Source organism: Egretta garzetta, unplaced genomic scaffold (genome assembly GCF_000687185.1).
Source record: "Egretta garzetta isolate BGI_Z169 unplaced genomic scaffold, ASM68718v1 scaffold620, whole genome shotgun sequence".
Taxonomy (NCBI): Eukaryota; Metazoa; Chordata; class Aves; order Pelecaniformes; family Ardeidae; genus Egretta; species Egretta garzetta.
The window spans coordinates 637,382-650,147 of record NW_009258309.1 but is presented as its reverse complement, the minus strand read 5'-3'; the positions used below and the strand labels follow the sequence as shown (position 1 = coordinate 650,147).

General features: G+C 40.2%; 1 protein-coding gene across 1 annotated transcript; it reads left to right on the top strand.

Annotated features, from left to right (window-relative positions):
- Nucleotides 1-8,973: 8,973 nt before the first annotated feature.
- On the top strand, nt 8,974-12,376 carry GIMD1 (GIMAP family P-loop NTPase domain containing 1). Its single transcript, XM_009639250.2, has 2 exons — nt 8,974-9,366; nt 12,104-12,376. The coding sequence occupies exons 1-2, from the start codon at nt 8,974-8,976 to the stop codon at nt 12,374-12,376; spliced, it is 666 nt and encodes a 221-aa protein (XP_009637545.1).
- Nucleotides 12,377-12,766: the final 390 nt, after the last annotated feature.

Sequence of the window (12,766 nt, the reverse complement as noted above, 5' to 3'; positions counted from 1 at the left end):
GGTTGCCCAGAGAGGTAGTGGAGGCCCCATCCCTGGAAACATTCAAGACCAGGTTGGACGGGGCTCTGAGCAACCTGATCTAGTTAGCAGTGTCCCTGCTCACTGCAGGGGGGTTGGACTAGACGACCTCTAGGGGTCCCTTCCAACCCAAAACATTCTATGATTCTATTCTATCTCTCCCACGGAAGTTTTTCATGGCATGATACCACATTTTAAACTCGTCTCATGGTTTAGTGCACTGTACTGTAAAATACGTCAGGGACTTAACTATTTGGATAAAACACATAGTTGACTACAAGAAGGGGAGACAACACTTTAACTTACTTTATGTTGTCCATGAACTTGATAGTGGGTTAGTGAGGCCACATAATCATCAGCCTTCCCTTCTGATCCCAGTTATCCCCCTCCATACAGGGAACCCAGGCTTGCATCAGAACTGGAAGCACTGGCAAGAAACAAGTTTTTCCAGGGTGCCTTATGTCCAAAAGGGGGGGGGGGGGGAAAGAAACCCCAAAACCACTTCATTTGGGGCACAGAGGCTGCTGTCAACTAAGGAATCAAATGGATGGAAGTTGTGCCCAGCTCCTCCTGTCTGGAAAGACAGTCACATGGAGAAGGAAACAAGCAAAACTTAGATGGGGAGGGAGGCAGGTGGAGGGAGGAGGTCTCATCAAGATTTTGAGGACCTGAAGGAGCAGAGTATATTCACTGAATTTGTAGTGGCAAACTGGTTTGCAGACCTCAAAGAAAAAAAAAAAACAAACAAAAAAACCCCCCAAACCCAAACAATGTCAACTTACTTCTGAAAAATTTCTTCCGGTTCCTACTTGTTTCTTCATGTATCATTAATACCCTTAAAATTTCCAGCCTTTAAATTTTGGTGACTTAACCAGGTAAGGTGTATGACATCAGAAGGAACCGCATTCACAGTTTCTGCGTGCCATGTGGAATGTGAGACCTGTAAGGCCATTTTATCCAAAGATACTCGGCAGAAGGCTTCCATTGTGTGCAGATGATGAAGTCTGCCAAGCAGTGACATAGCAACTATGGAGGAATCCAGGGAAAAATCCTATCAACCTGCAACTTCTCAGCACTCTGCTGTATCCGAAGCTCAAGTGTGACTTCCATTGCTCCTAGTGATGTCAGTGCTCACTGGGACTGGGCCTCCGGTCTGCAGTGTTTGCACACTTTTTTCTTGTCTATACCTACAAAACTTTAATTTCAGGAGAGCAAGCAGTGATGCAGCTCTGTATTTCACATCAACAACAGGCAGATTTCCAGACAGTGAAAAAGGTAATAGGCTATCACGCTTCAAGCCCTGGAAGACCCTAGACACAGTCCACAATTTATAAAAGTACCACATACCTGAACGCAGCACATTACAGATGCTACAACACACTGCAGCAGCACTGAGGAGAGGAAGCATTCAGTTTTCTTAAATCCTTTTCACTGTGAAAGGCAGGTGGGGATGTTTGCCCCATTTGTCTCCTCATGCAGAAAGGACACTGATTTAAAAAGGTCCAACTTCACAGTATTTTGTGACAGTTGATATTAGAAAGCATTGGGGCTAATTACGGAGTCTGGGGCTCACAGTCCCAAACCACACACCAGCTTTGTAACCATACACAGTGCACCCTTTCCTTATGCATGCTAGTCAGACTTTTAATAAACCGTCTACAGCAATTCCACTTTTCTAAACAATTGCATTGCCAAAGCAAGCCACACTCGCTTGTAAGACAACTTTTACACCATAATTCTGACATTACATGTTCAATGGCTTGACATCATGAAATACACTGGAAGATGTCCTTGGATTCAGCTTGTGTGGAAAGTTTTAAAATATAAAAAGCATCTGTTCAGGCTTGATGTCCACAAGCTATCATGATTATCAAAACCAAGAAAGTGTAGTATTTCTAATTAGTATTCCAGTTTCTTAAACTTGTATTTTTAAGAAACACTCTTTGCAACTGAGCATATTGCCTCTGAAGTGTAGGTATACAAACAGAAGACAGGAGAGATTCATAATCAGCATTAAATATAAAAAAATATCAAGCTGTTAGTTACTGGTTATTTTAAGAGAAGTCTTCAAAGTGTTGTATCCATAGAAATACAAACACCCTGCAAAACCTGGAAAATAAGAAAATGAAGGAACCGAGTACTAAATCTGCCCTGAATACATACGGATATCCATGTTATTGAGTAGAAGGGTGTAATTTTTACACATCCTTGAGTCGAAACTTTATATACTCTGTATTCCTGACAGTCTATGAAACACCTCTTAAGGATTAGAGTGCCTAAAAGTAGCAGTGTGACCTGTCCAACCTTGTGTATCAGTGTAACTTCTGTGGTTATTAGTGTTACAATAGTTATACCCTTTCCAGGCATCATGGGAATACTTTTGGAAAGTATGTCTTAAGTAATTTGGGTCCCTATGGAGCACTTTACAATATAAAAACTTTTTTTTTTTAATGCAATCAATGCTATTATTGCCCTACAGAAATCTGTTCCCTTCAGCTAAATCAATCCCATTACACTTCTTCAAAAGAGGTGAATACTCCCCATACTATTTAGATGAGGAAACTAAGAAATTGTGCAGCTTCTCAGAATAAGGGAATGAGTGTTACAGAAATAGCAGCCAGATCTGGGTTTCCTGAGCTTCCAGATATGTTCTCCATTCACAGGACTTTTGCCCCAGGGGCAAACAGTTTTTACACACGCGGATGAATTCTGAGGCTAATCATAAGAAGATGAATGAGTTTGGTACCCTGACTCATATTGTCACAACAGAAGATGTATGGGGCCAGTCAGAGAGTTCATCCAGCTAAGTATGTGTAAGGGAAAAAGGATTCTTCCTTAAGCCTGTATTTCCATACTTTCTGATTATTGTTTCTTTCCCAAATTTATGCCTTTGAAATCAACAGTGAACAGACACAAACACGTCAGCCTTGCGGCACAGTCCTATGGCCAAACCTGTGCACTAGTGATTTACATGTCCAACCTTTATACTAAAGAAAACATATCCTGGCAACATGGGTAAAAACAAGACAGTTTAAATATCTCTAACTAAAACATTCAGGAGACAGTATAGCACAATATGGTATATGAAAAACATTCCTTGCATATTAAAAACAATGATATGGTGCCATGGGGAAAATTATTAGTTAAATTGGAGGTGGTGAGGATTAGTGAGAGAAGTAAGAAACGGGCAGCCTTTGACAGTAAGCATGACATGCCCTATTTTACAATGCGTTCCCCAGCATTTTGAAAAGCCATGTCACACCAAACCATACTAACAGGAAACAAGAAGAGACTGTGCTCCCACGGCTTGTTCCAGGGATCTCTTCTCAGTGCACTGAGAAGCAGAATGCTTGGAAGAACATCATTCCTGCCAACTGAAAAGACACAATACTTCCATAGCAGAGACTTAGAGATCAGCATGTCAAAGATACCGGTCTCTACTTTGAAGTTGTCTATTATTTGCAGAGGGTGAAGGAAAAGGATATCTTTTGGATTGTGGTCACTCAGTGGGAGAATGGATAAAAAAAAAAAGAAGCCTGGCTGATGGTCTCACTGTGCTGATAGTTCTGCTCAATCTCCTTTTAATCATAAAGTGGGTCCTTGATCTGCCTTTCTGCCAGCAGTATTTGCCCTGAACCCATAATCTGCTGCAAGCAGTACAGGGGGAACCTGAGGAGCTGGTTCCACAATTGTGCAAACAGACATTGTCTGAAAACTGGTGCAATTGCAGCATTAGTCTGCAGCTATACCCACCTCCTTTCCCCTTAGCAATGCCAATGGAGAAGCACATAACCTATACAGCCACCTATACTGCAAAGAGAAACACGATTTTGTAGATTGCTGATAATTGCTTACTTTTGTTCAAAAATACCAAGGATACTAAGGATTGGATTAAGCAAAGGAGAGAAATAATAATCTGTTTTGAGGAAACATGAGCGTATTTTATGTATGTGTGCCTTCAGGATCGGCACAAAAGTTTTTGTTGTGAACACAGTCCAAAAGGAACAGAGCATCACTAGATCTGTCCTATCTCTCTCTCAGCAGTGACGTGCCTGGTGTTATTTAGAATTACACATCTGACAGAACTGAAGCCACACTGACTACATGGACTGCATACCTTCCTGGATTTCTCATGTTGTTTGGGAAGGCTAAGAGCCTGCCTCCGTGTGTGGCAATCCATAAAATGGCCTCACTTGGTTTTCTCTAAGTAAGAGAAATTCATCAAAGCACATCTTAAATTACTTATTATGGCATCAACTTGGGCTAAAATGAGAGCCCACATCAGGAAAGAAGCTGTAAGGGATGGGAAGGCGTGGGAACTGAAAGATGACACATGGTAAGAGATGCTATTTCAGTTTACAAGATCTAGCCTGCTTGGTATACCCTAACAAGCATCATGGAGAGCTTGTTTATGGTGCGTGCAAACCAACTGGGTGATCACCAGGATTACAACAGAAAAGCAGCTGACACAGTAATGTGACTAAGATGCATTGCAACTCTAGTTAACTCCATAGACATATACAAATCCAACGGTTACTTGCAAATTATATTAGCCTTGTTTTTTCAAAGACAACCAAAGAAGCTGGATACCCAAATGCTACTTACTTTCACCTAGATTAGGGGCCTTACTTCCTTAGATTCTTGGTAATTCCTCACTAGACTTGATTGGTATTTCTACGGGAGCAGTGCAAGGCTTCCTTTATCAGTTACAGGAAGCCTTCCTGGGCTGCCAATCTGTAATAGGCTCAGTTTTTGGTTTTCTCTTTGCCATTTCAAAAATAAAGTTATATAAACACAAAGAAAAAAAACCAAACAAACACAAATAGCTTACCCACTGGCAGTGAGCAGTGCTAAAAAGCATCCAAGGCAATTTTGTTGTACTCTGTACTTGTTCTTTGCAAATTCATACTCTGACAGTAGATTTTAGGATCTCTTAAAGAAAGCCCTGTAATAAATGTCACCAACTCAACTTAAAAGCTAGTGAAAACAAAGGTCTTGATTAGAAAAAGAATCATATAAGGGACAGTTAATAACACTTCCAAGTTCCTTAACTGCTACCTTTCCATTGCTGCTGTTCAAATCCATTAAGGTGCTGTGCTGCCTGCATTTTTATATATAAAGTAAAAAATGTTTCTTGTGACAAAGGAGAGACAAAACTCTTTTTACATTTCTTATTTCAGGAGACGCTTGAAGACTCATGTAATTATTCTAATGCTTTAGCTCATTTGTGACCCGATATTTTATTTCAGCATAGGACTCCAAAGCAAAGGGACCCCAGCTGAGTTTTACCGTACCTGTGGAGCAGGCTGATGCTGCCACCTTGGGGAGGACTCTTTCCACATACTTTGAGGAACCTAAGCAAGTGTCAGATAAATCAGTTGGATTTTTCCCCTGTCATATCCTCCCAGGAAGACAACATCTTAAAACCCTCTGCCTGTGCTGTTGTAAGATCTTCCAGATGTGTCCCAACTTGGACTATATTACATTGATAATAATACTGGAAAGAAATACCTTTTTTTGTGGGGAACTTTGCCTAGCCAAGTTTTAGATATCATTTAAGTAGTACCTCACTTACACTACTCTTAATTTTAAAGCCATCTTGCCAGCATAAAAGCCCAGTTCTGCATCCAGCTGGGCAAGCTGTATTTTGCATACAACACTCCTCTGCTTCTGGGATTTTAGCCTTTCTTGGTAGTCCAAACCCTCGTCCATGCACGGCTTAAATCTTCTCCTTGGCAAGCTACTGGCTCAGTTGGATGCAACTGCTAGGACATGGACTACCTCAGATGTCATGAAAGGCATTACTGAGCATAGGAACAGCCTGATGAAAAGTACAGAACTAGACAGTGACAATTTAACCAAAGTCAAGACTTTTAGGCAAATTAAAGGAAGCATCTGGATCTTATGTTCACAATATCCATAGTTTCATGATACTGACCTACCCCTTTTGCTTTACAAGAGAGTCGCCCCCCACTCTGTCTTCCCTGAGTTTGTATCCACTGGCAAATGAAGGAACCTTGCTATACACTTTGTATATAAATACGCCTTGAGAGACAAAGGCTGTGCACAGAATTGAGCCGCAAGGCTTTACATGGTAGAAACTATCAGCAGTTGCCTCGGCTACGCATACAATACAGGAAAAGACTTAACATTTCACCTCTTGCCAGAATAGGCAGACTCAAGAGCAGGGAGCTATCTGAAAGCAACTAACTTGCCTATGTGCTCTTGAAAACATACAGCAACAAAATTATTGCACAGCCGTCTACAGCCAAGTAACACAAACGACGAAGTCATTCACGATGAATTATGTGAATTTACACAAGGAGGCTGTGAAGGCACCATTAGGTCCAACCTTCTGCCAAAGCACTGGCTGTGCTTGTGGCACCACAGCAGGAGACGACAGGCTTCTAGAGGAACTGAAGCTGCTGTGGCAGGCAGGAAGAGACCTGGTACTGCAGTAAACCAGTATTTACAGGCTCCCACACAGAGCTACATTTTGAATGACAATGTCCCGAGCAGGACTGGGCTCAGGAAAGCACCTTCCTCTTTTCCTCCCGCCACAGACAGCCTACATTCCAGATTCTTGTCCTCACTATAATGCTGTGTACCTTAGTATCCTTGCCTCCACCCACCGGGGATTTACAGTCGGAGAGGTGGCTTATCTAAAACTTTCCTTGTGAACAGACAAGCAGGGCTCACTCCACTCTTTTGTTCTATTCCTAGAACCTGGTCATTAAAGCACAGATTTGTCTTTATTTTCCACTAAGGCCTAAGAGTTCAAATCAGTTACTTTCCCGCTTGTGGGAAACTGCCTAAAAAGCAAGTGAAGGGTCCTTTCTGGACAATCTTTTTATCCGTGGTTTTAATCGCTATATTTGCTATAGCTTTACATTTGCATATGGTTTACATTGTGCCTTGAAAGTACTGCAACTGTTAATTCATTGCAATAATAAGAGAAAGTGCATGTGCTCTTCACATGCGTATATGAACACACATTCAAGAACATGCAACAGAAAGTAGTCCCAGTACCTCCATTATCACTCCCACATTTAACTGCTGGTAGAACTCAAGGAACTTTCAAAAAGATCAACTTCACACAATCACTGAAGTGGTTGCAAAAACTGTATCTGCAGCTAAGTTGCAAAAATTCAACAGTGACAATTACCGACCAGACATATGCAATCGAATGAGGATCTATCAGTAATAGATTAACCAGATTAACCTGTACGTAACAGTCTCAGCGTGGCACACTGCTGCTGTTAGTTTCAAAGTTCACATATTAACTTCTTTTTACACTGCACATGTGGTTTATGAATGAAGTCTGAAAGAAAGAGGAATTTAAAGGAAAATAAGGTAAGTGGCATAATATGAAATTAATCTAAGTATTTAAGTGTAGACTGCTTACAGGAAAAAAAACAAACAAATCCTTGATCATGATTTAAAAGGAATGCACAAATGCATGTCTACCATTTTATTATGCTACAGAAAAAGAATACAATGCACATCTCAACTGTTAAATAACTGATGACAACCATTTCATACAATGTCTTTTAAAAAGTATTCTTAAAAGAAAAAAAAAAGGAAAAATCCACAAAAACCTCTCCATGAATTCAGTAAGATCATCATGTACAGTATTCAATGTTGCCTGTAACAGAATTAGCATGTTAATAGCTCTTGAATGTTTGGCTTTGTACTGAAGTTATTTCAAAAGATTGATTTGGGCGTGGATTTAATAAGAGGGAGAAAGCATGAACTGCACATGCAAGAATCTAAATAAATTCATCACAGGAAGACCCATTCTAAAATTATCCACAATCTCTCTGAGTACCTAAACATAGTATCTTTAAAAAAAAGAAAAGTTTCTGAAGTTCAGGTGTCACTGATAACTTAAAATCAACTACTTATTTGACAGTATGGTTTTCCATCTGAAACACCTCTAAATTTATTTAATCAGCCAGTATTCCTGTTAGATGATTAACGTGCACCAAAACCACTTCAGATACTGGATTACAGAACAGTACAAAGAGAATGAGAGGGCTTATTTATGAACAATTATAGTAACTGGAAATGATACTTACCCATCTCCCCTCTCCATTCACCAGTCTATGCTTTGCTTTTCCACTAACTGTGCCATACATCTAATAGTTTGTACTGTATACATTTCCAGAATCTCATTTTCATACGGGGATAGAACATGCAGAATCTGCTATTTCAGCTCTTCTTTTTTTTCATTAAGACATACTTCTTACATTTACCTGTAAAAATTTATCAGAAAGCCCTTCTGGATTACTGTCTATTTCAACTTTAGTGGTAGCTGATGAAAGACATTCTCTGCTGTGAAAAAGTGCTCCTTTAAAAGTCTCTTCTCCCTGACTATCCATTTTTTTTTTCCCCTAAAAACAAGTGAAGATTTACTTCCCGAAACATGGTCACTTAGTAACTGCAGCACATATTTGTCACCATTCTCTTCTTCATCCCCTATTTTTTCTCCTTTTCACAACCTACTCTTCCTGCATGCCAATGCTGTTTTCTGCAGTTGTTTCCCAACTCCTCCCTTCCCTCCCTTCTCTGTTGCCTCCCCTTAGCTTTATCTGCTTTACTTGTTCCTAAAAGTCTTCTCGCATCCAATTCTTTCCCAGCTCTTCAGTTTCTACCAGTGTAGGAGCGCAGCCTGTTAGGTTGCTCTTGTACCTGTGGCACCTTCCATGGGGTCTTGTTATGTAGAAATAAGTAACTGCAGAGTGGGAAGGACAGCAAAAATCCATCCTTGGATCAGACAGAGGTATATGTGCTGTACTGAAAATACACCACACACTCCTTAAAAACATTTCAGGCATGGAAGGACACTCAAAACCCACTGAATTTTGCAATTCTTGCTGGATTTTAACTTATCTGAAACAGCTCATGTTATTTGTTCATCACTTAGTGACAGGTTTGTGGATAACAGGACAGACAATGGCAGACAGCAACGAGATAACCATCAACCTCGTTGTCCTTGGAAGAACTCAGGCTGGCAAAAGCGCTACTGGCAACAGCCTGCTGGGCAGCTCGGACTTTGAGAGTCACCGGTCCCCAAGCTCTGTGACCACATGCTGCAGCCTTGGACACAGCTGCCGCATTTCGGGGGTTATACGAAGAAACGGCTGTGAGCTGGCTCTCCGTCTTCGAGTGCTTGACACTCCAAGCTACCCTCACAGCAGTCTGAGCAAAGAGCAGGTGAGAGACGTGGTGAGGTCAGCCCTGACTCACCACTTCGGGGAGGAAGGCCTGCATCTAGCTCTCTTGGTCCTGCGGGCTGACTCGCCTCTGTGTCCGGATGAAAGCGATCACGTGATTCAGTTCACCCAGGTAACGAATAAATAAATAAATAAATAAATAGAAGTCTCTACCCCAACAGCAACTCTTTTGTCTTCAGGTGACAATAGCTATGGAAGAGCTGACTGCAAAAGTGAACTAGAGAAGTGCAGCTGAAAACTGGAACACTTCCCAGTCCAGCAGCTGAAAAACACCATTCAGAACTCCACCACCATACCTACACTTAGCACACTAAACCTCAGGAGAGGCAGGCAAGAACTGCTCTCTTTTGTACATGGGCTCAGGACAAAGGAATTTAGGAACCAAATTTACCTATCAAAGTAAGCTTTTCTCTCAGAAGTTACAGGTAATCATGACAGATCTAGCTTGTTGAAGAGAAATGCAATTCAAAGCAAGCGTAAGTCAGGTTACCTCACTCTACTGCACTCTGTACAGGACCAAAGCAGAGAGGGACAGGTCCAGGATCACACAGGCAATCTGACTGACCTGAGACAAGGATGCTGAGCTCGGTCCTGCACTGCCACTACCGCTGTATCTGTTCAAGAGAAAATACTAGAAAGTTACCATAAATTTACTCTGGCTAAGGAAAATTTCTAGCATAACTGACTTGAAGCAGATATTTTGCATCTCCTGGGGGAATTTTTTTTTTTTTTTTTTTTTTTTGCAAGTAGGTAAGATAATGTGGGAGAGACACTGAGAAGGAATGGCTTTCCTCTCAGTTGGAAATTTCTCCTTACCATGCCTACATCCCTTGGGGCGGGGCGGGGGGGAGGGGGAAGACGCCAGCAAACCGATATGGCTCAGTTTATCTATCTCATCAGATGAGTCAGGTTTGTATGACTTATGAAGAAACAAAGGGTTTCAGTTATTGCCAAAGTCTGCACATTACACTTTGCGTCTGTCTTACACTAACAAACTTCCTAAAAACCTTTAGGATTGGAAGGAACTTCCTGGTTGATCAACTCTTATTACCTGCTGTAACTGATTATCTAAATATATAATGCATATGTAGATAAAAATATACCAATATATATATAAAGATAGCTTTCCAAATGTGTTTGATTTGCTCTCCTGTTCTTTCTGATAAGTCACTATGGGTAGGTTATTCTTCACTTTTCCAGTAGTTTAAGAGTTGGTTCTAATTTCAACACTTACTCACTGTCAGTTTACATACATTTGTTTTCAGTGTTATGTTTTTCCTTGTACAGTTCTCCATCTCTCTATACTTCATGGTATTTAAGAGAAAGCACTATTTACTCAAAATATTTTTACTCTAAGCAAATGAAAAATCATTGTGCTCCTAGTTTGAGACTGTTTTGGATCAAGTCCATGTGAGCATTAAAAGCAAAAACGATGCCACCATGCCTTTTCTCTTTAAACAGAGCTTTAAAACCCCTACTGGAAAGGAAATAAAGCCTGATTAAAAATAATGAGGAAGCAACACTTACTTCTGTTTCATCATTAAAACCTGCTCTCAGCTTATATAATGGTTGGCTTTTTAGATATTTTCCCCTTAAAAGACCAGATGCTGCGATTTCATCAGCCACAAACAGAAGGGGCAGGACAGCTGCCTGGGTGCCAGGAGTATGCACAGTAATGGGTACATTTCAGTATGCCACTCCAAGAAGACTTATTGTGAAGACTACCTTTAGCCATCGGTAGTTTTTACAATAATCCTCTGCAAATGAGGGATTGCATATCAGTAGAATACTACTGGCACTTAAATCTCTCTGGATTTAATACTATAGTAACAATAGCCTAATGAACTGAGAGTGGCAGATGTTGATTTCAGAACTAACATTAGCATTGACTTTGAGGCCTCAGCAAATCAAGGCACTACCCTCTCTCTCCCCAACTGTTAACCTAACGCTTCCTCAGACAACTTATGCCAAAATTTAGTAAGGGTTTAATTTCTTTTTTTTTTCATCCCTAGTGTCTAAAACAGATTAATCACTATCTTGGGAGTAGAAAGATATCCTTTAATTTTACATACCTTGGTATTTAGGTTACAGAATTAAGATCACTGCAAAGGGGGCTTTATTACCAAAGTAGGCTTCTCGTCACACACAGGAGTTAGCAAGATTACACTAAAGTTGTAATTCCATTTACATCTGTAAATGAAAGCCCAATCTCTTATTCATATTAAAATTTTTTTATACTCATTGACAAAAGAGCAGCTTGTTTTCTCCATTCCTCTCCACCAGATGAACCACATCAGTTAAAGACAAACTCTCTGGCCCATCCCTTAGGTTGATGCATTTGATTTGTGTTTTTCTGGAATTGCTAAGAATAGTTCAGTTTTATGGGATACAGCTGAAATTGCAATTGATGTTACATAGAAATTCATAATTAATTTTTTCAACACAAGGTGTTTTTAAAAAATAATTTCAAAGTGTAGAAATATGGATATGTGGAAACTACTGACGTAAACTACTTTTATTTTACTTTTTTTTTTATAATCTGTGACGCAGCTAAACAACCATTTTTCCTTATGTACATAGATGTTTTTAACTGGAGAAATTCTATTAACATCTGTACTAGGAGAACAGAGAACTGCTAGTACTGCACGACCACATATTTCCACTGAAAGTGGATGTCAGTGTCTTGGAAGGAGAAAACCCCCAGAAATTTCAGTAACTCAGATAGCACGAACTGGATTACTGCCAGGAAAAGAACATATAACTGGTCTGCTAATGCATAAGTATATGAGGTGGGAGTGGGGAAAAGGAACAAGAAAAGATAACTATTTAAGATTTGTTTTTCATTACAGGAACTTCTGGGTCCCACATGGAAGGATTTCACTGCAGTTCTACTTACTCATGCAGACAAGGCCGAAGAGGCTGGATTCAGTGAGGAAGCATACTTGCACAGCGCCTCAAGTACCCTGTTGTCACTTTTGAGCTCAGTACAGCATAAATACATTTTCCTAGACAACCAGAAGGGCATAATTAAAGAGGAAAGAGCTATTGTCTTAAGAAAGCTCTTGAATTTTATAAGACAAAATAATTACCAAGCGCTTCTACTTAAACACAGCAAGGAATAAAATTAGCTTTCAGGTGCTCATTTGTCTATTTTCTATGTTAGGTTAACATTTAATAGAAATAAAAGAGTAGAAGCCATCAGCTGGAAAATTCCACATCGATACCAAGTAACTTTGAACAAAGAGTTGGAAACATCTCTTTAGATCACCAAACTACTTGCCTTTCACAGAGTACCTCGCACTACTACACCCAGAATCCTAGCTTCAACCACAAAATCAGAACAAGCTAGTGCTCTAAATCACGTCCTTAGTATGTTATGTGGTCACAAATGAAATTTTACACTATACCAGGCTGTATACTGCAGCTCACACAGAACACAGATCTGGAAGAAAAAAAAAAAAGAAAAAAAAAAAAAAGAAAAAAAAATTCCACGGGGGTCAAAACTGAAGGGG